The following is a 10,800-nucleotide window of genomic DNA, read 5'->3' on the forward strand; positions in this document are numbered from 1 at the left end:
TGTACTTTTTAGGGTCTCTGAAGTTTCCTTTTGGTTGTTGCAAACATTATGACAACATTTGTGTACACCAGGCCTCAGGTGGTGGACAAGAAAAAAAGTTAAATAAATTCTCGGCAATCAGTGCTGTTGGATTGCTTGAACGAATCGATAATGTTTGCAAAAATAAAAATAGATATCTTGGATATACCCAGTTGTAATAATTCCGAGAAATTTTAATGAAAGAAACGCAGTTGCTTTTCATTTTATAAGGAATTTGCAAACACATATGTGTACAGTTAACTTTCCTGACTGTGTCTTTATTTATAAATAATCGTAAGTATATTACGTAATTTAACATTTCGTGTAAAAGCCATGATAAGGGCAGCACATGCAAGCAAAATGATACCTTTTGAAAATGGACTTGTTCGGAACGATGGAGGACGTATTATGGAAAGTGACGATGAAATCCCAATTGACATAAACATGAAGCATCGTCGACGTGCTACGCAGGGAAGGATAACGGATTGGTCGAAAATACACCAACATTACCGTGAAATTAAAATAGCTGATGCAACATCATGTTCATATTTTCCGAAATAAAAATATTCTACGCCATTAATATTGTATGAATGTCCAGATTGTAGCTCATACTCACTTCGATTTCCTATTATTGCTGAAACAATGTATTTAAAGGGTTTTAAAGAAATACTTCTACTACGGTTGTGAAGGTATTTTTATAAAAGTACATCTAGTATTGGAATTGGAGGTTATCGGAAACTTTCATAAATATCTCAAACAATTAATGAAATGGTAACACTTTTTAAAGGCAAACATAGAGCAAAAAGTATAACAAATCTAAACCCAAAAAATCGGGTTTCTAAGCTTGGGTTAGGGCCTCCGAGGATGGAAATGTTTTAAAATTTGGAATGTAACTAAAAATCTTCAAGTGTTAGAACCCTTGGGGGAACTATTGAACTCACAGACCTGTGACGTGCGGATGTCGAAAACTCTGATCGTATGCTCTATTCTCACTAAAGTCGGAAATTTTATTATAGAATTGCTTTTCAAATCTTAAATTTATATGTCATGGATTGTTTTCAATCAACAAAACATTAAAATACCTCTTTTGGAAGGCATGAAACCGTTTCACTCATATCTTACCACTCGCGCTCAGCGGCCATAAATGTGGACGTTAACTTTATTTTTGTTTTTGTTATTGTTGCAACAATTTATTTCACTTTTTAAATTTCTTTCAAGATAAAATGAATAAAGTGTGTAAAAATAAAGTCAATTTTTGTATAAGAAAATTGGCCTTAAAGAAATCATATCGTTTCAGAGTTATATGTTATACGATATATATATATATATGATATACGATATATATATGATATACGATGTATGTGATATATATATATAATATATGATATATATATCGTATAGGATAAAGAGACTTAGAGATATATACTACTATACTATACTAGACTATATAATATATATATACTGCGTGTGGTCTCTGAAGCTTCGCTCTAATTATTTTGACAACATGAATATTACCACATCTCATCGGTGCTAGGTACAAAAAGATAATACACCTTGCCGTATAAGATCTAATTAGGCTACTTCGGTGATTTCTTTCGTTCTTCTTGGTATTCTCTAGAGGCCCGCATTCGTTTGTGGAGTTATAAATATTACGGCATGACTGTGTTTAACTTACTGGGCATATTATACCTAACTTTCTCCTTCCCCTCACTTGTTAGGTGCATTGTAGCTATATTTATATCTAATTATTATAGAAAGTAATTGTATGGCTGCAAAGGAAGCTAATCTATAAAATAAATCTACACGTTATACAATTTATTATAAAATTGCACAATAATTTATTACGATTTTTTTTCCAGATTATCATATAGTTTTTATATACTACTGCATTAATTTGTTTACTTTAGTACCCAAACGATAATTATTAAATATTTTATCTACTGTTACTACAGCATGTCTAAGAATTAATATTGTGGTTGCAATCAAGTGGATGAAATCATACAAAGATTTATAATTCAAATATACCATAAATGTATATAAGTACGAAACACGATATAGACTATCAGTGAACTTAGATAGATTGTTGCATCATTCTGACATCTTGCCATCAAATAGAATAAAACAAGTAAAACATTATAGTTGAGCAAGGCCGACCATTAAATACCCTACACCGCATTGTCTATCAAAATTATTATTTTTATTTTAGAACACAAAAATTATATCTTGTTTCTATATAAAGAGAAATTGTAATGTAGTATAACTTCAATCCTTCCATAGGGCAGAATCCAAAGATAGGCGTAGCTGGTCCAAATTTTGTAGAGTTCGTTTTTGTATGAAATTACTATAATATTATGGGTCAATTTTCTTAACTGAATATTATAACTTAGACTCTTCCGCTCTATACAGGTTCAACTTTCGTGAAAATCCTTATTAGTCTAGAATCCAAAAAAATAAGTCGAAAAGGTCCAAATTTGGTACATTTAATCTTTTTATGTTAAATTACTATTATGATGAAATTATATCTTTTTTCATTATATGAGAGCGTTCAAAAATTACCCCAGCCGGCCAAAAGTTTCCATGTTAATTTAGAATGCCCAAATATTACTACTTAGCCACTTTTGCTGAGAAATTTTGAAAATTAAAATTTTTTCCCATATAACAACTCTTCAGAATAGAGCATTATATGGGGAGTGGTCGAAAAAATACACCAATCCGAACCAATTTCAAAAACGCTTGTTCTTGGACGAAAATAAGGCACTTACATGGACAGACATCGAACGGACAGACAGGCCAGATGATGATTCTGAACCGAGGCGAGTCCTTCTTAAGTCCTTTTGCGTGTTACATACGATCGCGTTAAGTTAATATACCCTGTACCACAAGTGGTGGAGAGTATAAAAAGCGAGAAAAAATCAATCCTAGTTAAACACAATCTCTTCCATAAAGCACTTTATCAGATGTAATAAGGATATTTTTTATTGTGATAAGAACGTTTTTTTAAGGCCAAGATCAAGGAATTTGAAATTCAGAAATGTACTATTCCATGCTTTAAAATTAAATCTTTCCAATTTGAACTTTAAAAAACAATTATCTTATCACATAACCTCAAAGCAAATAGGGAAAGAGAAGCTGAACCGGATCGGTGCTATTCAATTAATCAGTTTTTACTTTATCGCATAAAGTAAGATAAATTGGACTGGGGTTCATAGCGATACTTGGTTAGCAAATTAAATACATAGCCTTTTACACAATAGAATACAGTTACCTTGATCTTCGTTCTCATTCTACTTTTCGATACTTTCAGCATTTATCGTGATTGTCACGATTTTCATCGGTTATTGCATTTTTTGTGCCTTAGTGCTGGTGTTATTGAATACCGAAATCGAAATGACGACAGGGACGTTATATCCGCGTGAGTCGGAAACTAGAGAAGTGAGATCCTTAGATGGTCTGTGGAATTTTGTCAAGTCGGACATAACGAATCCTACGCAAGGCATGCGAGATAAATGGTATTTGGACGATCTAAGTCGTGTCCGCAAAACGATACCGATGCCAGTGCCTGCTAGTTATAATGATATCACGACAGAACATGCAATAAGGGATCACGTAGGCACTGTATGGTATGATCGAAAGTTCTTCGTACCTATGTCATGGTCAAAAAATCAAAGAGTGTGGCTGCGATTTGGTAGCGTACATTATGAAGCCTTTGTGGTGAGTATCAAAACGCCAAAAGTATTCTATACACTGTAATGTACGTACGTGCGTTTTAGTATGTAAATGGCGAAATGGTGGTACGTCACGAAATGGGGCATTTACCTTTCGAAGCAGAGATTAGCCAATATGTGAAGTATGGTCAGGAGAATCGTATAACCGTTATGTGCGATAATGCCTTAATGCAAACAACAATACCTCAGGGAAAAATAACCCAGTTAGCCAGGTGAGGATAATCGCAGATTTTGGTCGAAGCTTCCTAGAATGAGTTTTTTCTTTTTTTTGCAGAGATGATGGAGTGTCCATAGTACAAACTTATACTTTCGATTTCTTCAATTATGCCGGCATACATCGTTCGGTACATTTGTACACCACACCTTCGACTTACATCGAGGAAATTGACTTTACCACAGATCTATCAAAGAACAACACAGGTAAATATTTTACTTAATTTTTTAAAAATTGTTTGGCTTCATATTCACATTTACAATTTACCTTATTTTAGTAGGTTTCGTTACACTAGCCAAAGTAAAAATCGGTGGTTCTGTCGATAATGAAGCTGCCAGCAATGATTTACACATACGCGTTCAATTACTTAATAAAGAGGGTATTGTAGTGGCCAATACGACATCTAAGTCAGACATGACGGCAATTTTAGAAATAAAAAACGTTAAACCTTGGTGGCCTTATCTGATGCATCATGAACCTGGTTATCTATATGAAATGGAAATATTTTTAATTGATAGCAACACGGAAGAATTACAAGATGTGTATCGCTGTAAAGTAGGAGTGCGAACTCTAAGCTGGAATAATAGCTCCTTTATGATCAATGGGAAACCGATATACTTTCGCGGATTTGGTAGACATGAGGATTCGGATGTATGTTAGGGACCATAACCTCAAAAAAAAGCAAAAGAGTGACAATTTCTTTTTACAGATAAGGGGCAAAGGTTTGGATCTGGCTTTAATGACGCGTGACTTCAATTTGCTAAAATGGGTAGGCGCCAATGCTTACCGCACGTCTCATTACCCCTATTCGGAAGAGTCTATGCAATTTGCCGATGAAAATGGTATTATGATTATAGATGAGTGTCCAAGTGTAGATACAGAGTAAGTGGAAATTGCCAAAAAGCAGTTAAGTTTAACCCAAATCCTCATTAGCTTATTGATTTTAACACATTTCTACTGGTCCGACTGTCCGCCTGTTGGTATTGAAACACCTTTGGTCACATGGAAAGAAAACTGACTTCTGTAGTCTTAGAGCCGCAATTGGGGCTGGTTACCAATCACAAGAGAAGACCGTGTTTGTCCTTGTCATAGCTTTTGTACCTTTGTATTGAATTTGTTATTCCGGTACAATATTCACATAGCAACCTTATCCGCACGCAAAACACAAACAAAAAAAAAACTCGTGACTTGTGACGCCCGTGTGATATTGCTGGGAAGAATGCTCTTAGCTCAAGACTAAATTTCAACTGTATAAACGGGCGAAATATACTTATACTATAAATATACTTGCATACACACAACTTGAAAGATAAAGTTGGTAAATGTCAAATTTTAATCCGTACGTGATGGTTCAACTAATATTTTCCCTGTAAATCTTACTTACCCGAAGATCTCAAGGCGAGTGCAATTTTCTTACTTATCCTTCATATGTTTGCAGAAACTATAACCAAGCTTTGCTAGAAAAACATAAATCCGCGATGGAACAGCTAATACATCGGGATCGTAACCATGCCAGTGTAGTCATGTGGTCTATAGCAAATGAGCCACGTACCGGTCAATTGAATGCTGGATCATATTTTCAGTAAGTTCTCGAAATTTTAAGATTTTAGAAATAAATCTCAATTTTTATATGCTCGCATTGCTTAAAGGTACGTAGCGAACTACACAAGACAATTAGACAATACCAGACCAGTAACTGCCGCCATAGCCGTGAACTCTGCCGATGATAAAGCTGTAAGGATTTATTTCTAGTGTAAACATGACTTCATGTACATATTAACTGGTTCCGTTTATTTCTTCTTAAAGGCCAGATATTTAGACATAATTAGTTTTAACCGTTACAATGGTTGGTATAGCAATCCTGGACGCTTAGATATGATTACCAAGCGCATAATAGACGAAGCTACCAATTGGCATGAAAAACATAATAAACCAGTAATCATGTCGGAATATGGAGCTGATACGGTCGAGGGTTTACATCTGGTAAAAAAATTTGGTTAATTAAATGCAAAAAGAGAAAAATTCTTAGCTATTACTTTCGTAGCTACCCTCCTATGTGTGGTCAGAGGAATACCAAACAGAACTATTTTCCCGCCATTTTAGAGCTTTCGATATCTTGCGTAAGAAATCCTGGTTTATTGGTGAATTCGTATGGAATTTTGCCGACTTTAAAACTGCGCAGAGTTAGTCATTGGCTTTTTAAATGCACATTAGAACGTTTCTAATTTTCCAACGATTTCAGGTGTAACACGTGTGGGTGGTAATAAAAAAGGTGTATTTACACGCAGCCGCCAACCCAAAGCTGTGGCTCATCTCTTGCGTAAACGCTATTTTGCTTTGGGCCGTGAGCTTGATATGTGCGATTACACATCTATTGACTTACTTGTTTACATCACGAATAGCAGCCAAAACGGAGACTTTTAATTATTAGAAAAACATTTTCAGTCCGCCTCAGGTTTAAGGCGTATTCGTATAAGTCATTTTCATGGCTAAATGTAAAAAAGAATTTTTTTTTTTTTATTAAGCAAAATTATGCATTATGCCTTGTGGTGTAAACCATAAGATAGATTGTGTAACTTTTTATTGATTTTATTAAATTTTCAAACAATTTTCTTATTTCATTTTTGCGTCGTCTAAGCCTGCCGCAGGATTTATCATCAAGTATTTGCATGGTATGTAGGAACACTTATAAACATATATATACATACATACACATATATATTCTGGTTAAAGGTAAAAAAGGTATCAATTCAACCCCATCAGTCTTTCCGTTCGTTTGAAAGGTTGCGCAGAACTTGCTCTAAACTTCTTTCGCTTCATTTTCGAAAATGCGGCGGAATATATAAATCTTCTTATTAGTTTGTAGTATTGTTGAGAAAGTGTTTTAAAATGCCACCAAAAAAAGAAATATCATTGAGAAATTTTAAACAGATTAACAATTTGTTGCAACAGACAGTACTGCAAGGCTGAACATGCTCCAATCGGTTAACAATTCGATGCTGATCATGAATATCTATCTACCTCAAGCAGTCATTGCTGCTTGTTCCTATGTATGTATATAAACTCATTCACAGATAGATACAAAGTAAAATCCTTGAAACTGAGTTTAAAAAATTCATAATGAGTCAGCACGTTAACGTCGACTAAAGTCATGCGGTCAGGATAGCCTGTCTTCTCAGTGAAGCTTCAACATGGACTTGCTTTCAATTTAGTTAAGTCTTCTAAGCGAAACCACACTGTCCTAAGCCTCCAAAAAACGCACTTGATCGTTCACGTGTCCATATTTACAGTTGTCAAGTGCACGCGTTTCTCCAATCATTTGGTTCGATTGTCTATTTCTCTATAAGATCGTAATCAAGTTCACACGTAAGCACGGTTGCCACAATCATATGCTTCTGTTAGTAAAAAGAGTTTTATCTATGAGTTCCTTACAAAGTGTATTCTTAAACTCATAGGTGAACTATGTGTGTATGTAAACTTTATTGAGTGGAAAGATCAAAACGACTTTCTATCACTCGAGCCAAATCTTTCATAATCTTCTTTCATAAACATTTTTTTTAATTGCAGATGTCTGTCTATTGGTCGATTAGAATTATTTTTGTAACACGAATGGCTTAAGTCTTTTCTGGGAAAGTTTGTTGGTAATTATCAACATTTTCAGTATGAATTTATTACGTTTGTACGGATGCAAGCAACAACGAGAAGGAGTTGAGGTAAACCGATTGTTTATTACTTTCATTGACTCAGAATCATTTTCTGAAGCGATTTAAATATTTCTATCCGTCCGTCTGTCTGTTGCCGTTCCATGTATTTTTTATAAAATCTAAAAATGGGCATTTTTAAGGTATTCCGAGAAATTTTATCACATATTGGCCTAAGGACTTAGGCTAAAGAAAACAGATTGGATTGGATCAATTATACGGCCCTTGGCCATGTCGATTAGTTATGATCTTTTAATACTTGCAGGTAAAATATTTTGGAATTTCAATTTTAATTTCTATTTTATTTATTTATTTACAGTTATTTCAACAAACATTTCATGATCGCATGAGAGCAAATATAGAATTTTCAGAGTATAACTTATAATTCATTCAAAGTACATAAAGAGCTATGTAGAACACTAATTGAGGTAACAAATGTGGCCCATGTAACGTATTCAGCCAACTTATATAAGCGCATAAGAATATAATTCCAACAAAGAAATCTTATAAAAATCTTATAATAAACAGTTAAGGCAAAGCTTTCCAGTAGCTACGTAGCAGCCTGTACTAGACATAACTCGTCTAGTTTGCGAAACAAATTATTTAGCTAATCATCCATTTATGACATCGGCAGATTGCGCGTATTAAATATCACTAATTTGATGTTCTTTAACGAATCTGGTATTGAGTTTATATTATAGACAAGTAAATTATAAAAAAAGTTTTGCGAAGGAGTTCATAGTTGTATCTCCATTGGTCAAACTTTATGAATTTGAAATTTCTTGAAGAACGAGTAGGGACGTTATGCCTGGCGAGTCAATACCGCCCTGTATTAGCTTATCAAGAAAGGATATACCTAACATAAACCTTCGCTTCTTACGTAAGGAAAGGTCTATTAGCAGCAATCTATTTTTATAGGTCGGCGAAGAGACTACCGGATCCATTCTAAATTCCTCAACCCAAAAACCAGGAATTGCATCTGAACTGAAAGGAAACCGTACAAGAGAGGCATACTCTTGTATTGGCCACCACCAAAGTTAAGTATAACCTTCTTGTAACATGAGAATCATCAAATTCTATGGACCATCGTTTGGAAAAGCCATGAAAAATCCCTGCTCAATATGTAAATTAAAACGTGATCTCTGGTCGAATATTATCGCCAAGTCGAACAATATCTCTCTCTACATTTTCCAATTTTTTGTGAGTCTATTAAGTATTCCGAAGGTAATATATACTCCTCGCGAGTGAGAGCTTCTTATACCTTTTTAAATTGAACTGCATAAAGTTAAACAAGCACCATGCACCCAAATTGTCTACATCACGTTATGGACCGCTTGAGTGTGTTCCCTCATTGAAAGAAGAGAACAGTTTAATATCGAACTGAACTTAATCACCGCTGGACGATCAATGACATAATATTTAAGGTTATTTTAAAACTCTACGTAACTTTTTTCTTTTATAGAAGGCATCTTCAATCTATATAATCTATATAATTTTTTCATATGATCGTCAAACTAAATATGTCAAATTTTTTTTGGAACTACGCTCATTAATTTGCAATTTATAGTTGTTTGAGTGACAGTACTTTTGTTTTTGTAAAACAATGAAAAAATCTGAGCTTCGTGTGTAGTGTTACTAAAACAACTTTTATACGTAACCGACATCTGTATGTCATCTTAGGGCCTTATTTAGCGATGCACTATATATACACATATACACACAGGAATTTAAGCCCTTATTTTGCTGTTGAGGGACAACAACAACGCTTTCATTCAAAATAGACATTTTTACAAGGTCCCTGATATGTCTATAAATTATGCGGAAGATTTCAAAGAAATAGAGTGCGCATAAAAGTTATTATCCTTTCTTTCCTCTTGTAGCACGCAAGGGATATAGAAATTCAATCACACTTCCCGATTTAAGTCTGATAGCATTTCCGGTGGCAAACTTCGCTTTTTTCCCGCTTAGTAATTTCAATGAAATAGTTTAGATGGCAATACGGCCATCACTTTTAATATAAAATTCAAAATGATTTTATTATTTGAAAAATGTAAACAAACGCCAGTGAATAGATGTAATAACAATAGATAGATATTCGTAGATATCAAATGTATAGATAGCTGTAGATAATATTAGATATCAACTATGTATTTAGATATAAATATCTATGTATATATATATATATATATATATATCTTTATCTTCAGCGGTAGATATTCTCATTTAGATATCTATGGAACACAATTGAACACAATTCAAAACAATAACTGTAGATACATTTATAGATACAATTGTATCTATAAAATATAATACGATAGATAATAATATACAAATCTATCTATAGTTGTTGTTGTTGTTTTGAATAATAAACAAATATGGCAACAATGTTACGCGAATATTGCATAAAAGCTTTTCCATGACAACAAACTTTTCAAAGTAACAACATAACTACTCGCTGTTTGGAAAACAGCTTGATAAGCTCTTTATCGCATTCATGCTCTAATGTATAATTATGGGAAAAAAATAACAGATAAATTCAAATTTTCGATGTTTCGAAAGTAAACAAAATTTGCATTCAAAAAGCAAAGTATTACAACATATGCTTTCTAACGTAAACAAAACCTCATTTATATGCAAAATAAAATTTCTTATGTAGTAATATGAAGAAAGAAGAAAAAAAAAAATAAAATAAAAAGCGCGCCTTTCAGACACAAACAGCATTTATAATGGTGCTTTCGTTGCGAATCAGTTGGTCGTGGTTAATGGCAGTGTACGGTCGTTCGTTGTATTGACACATAGAAAAAGGTTAATAAAAGTTCCGGTGAAGACGGTATGAGTGCGTTAGGTATGCGTGCCAGTGCTTGTTAAGCGTGGCTTTGAGTACAATATAATTGATTTTATTTGTTGATTTTATATAAAAGTGAAATAAATATTTGAAATAATAGTTAAATTAAAATAATTAACGAAAGGGCAAAAACCGTTTCGCTCGTGACCATCGTTAAACGTAAAATATTTTTTTGAATAATTTCTTTCATTTTTTACAATTTCCAAGCACAGGTAATTATTGAATTTTCTATTTTATGATTTTAATTCTTTCTCTCTATATGTATAAATACATATATATATATATATATATATATAT

General features: G+C 33.5%; 2 protein-coding genes across 2 annotated transcripts in view; both read left to right on the forward strand.

Moving 5' to 3' along the window:
• The first annotated feature begins 378 nt into the window (after window positions 1–378).
• LOC119636365 (beta-glucuronidase-like) lies at window positions 379–6,381 on the forward strand. Its single transcript, XM_038031680.1, has 11 exons — window positions 379–559; window positions 3,323–3,729; window positions 3,789–3,955; window positions 4,018–4,163; window positions 4,235–4,608; window positions 4,667–4,839; window positions 5,396–5,539; window positions 5,607–5,691; window positions 5,764–5,940; window positions 6,002–6,140; window positions 6,200–6,381. Exons 1-11 carry the CDS (start codon window positions 379–381, stop codon window positions 6,379–6,381), a joined length of 2,175 nt encoding a protein of 724 aa, XP_037887608.1.
• Window positions 6,382–10,432: 4,051 nt separating this feature from the next.
• LOC119636716 (beta-glucuronidase-like) overlaps window positions 10,433–10,800 on the forward strand; it is a 16,552-nt gene continuing 16,184 nt past the window's right edge. The window contains exon 1 of the mRNA XM_038032277.1: window positions 10,433–10,715. The gene's annotated coding sequence lies outside the window, so the exon portion shown is untranslated. The remainder of the gene's footprint in view (window positions 10,716–10,800) is intronic.

This window comes from Glossina fuscipes, unplaced genomic scaffold (assembly GCF_014805625.2).
Source record: "Glossina fuscipes isolate IAEA_lab_2018 unplaced genomic scaffold, Yale_Gfus_2 28, whole genome shotgun sequence".
In the NCBI taxonomy this organism is placed as follows: Eukaryota; Metazoa; Arthropoda; class Insecta; order Diptera; family Glossinidae; genus Glossina; species Glossina fuscipes.

Excerpts from the sequence above, each read along its gene's own strand:
- LOC119636365 (XM_038031680.1), top strand. The coding sequence starts at position 379 with ATGATACCTTTTGAAAATGGACTTGTTCGGAACGATGGAGGACGTATT. Across the intron at positions 3,730-3,788 it reads TACATTATGAAGCCTTTGTG|TATGTAAATGGCGAAATGGT; the intron begins GTGAGTATCAAA and ends CGTGCGTTTTAG. Across the intron at positions 5,692-5,763 it reads ACTCTGCCGATGATAAAGCT|GCCAGATATTTAGACATAAT; the intron begins GTAAGGATTTAT and ends TTCTTCTTAAAG.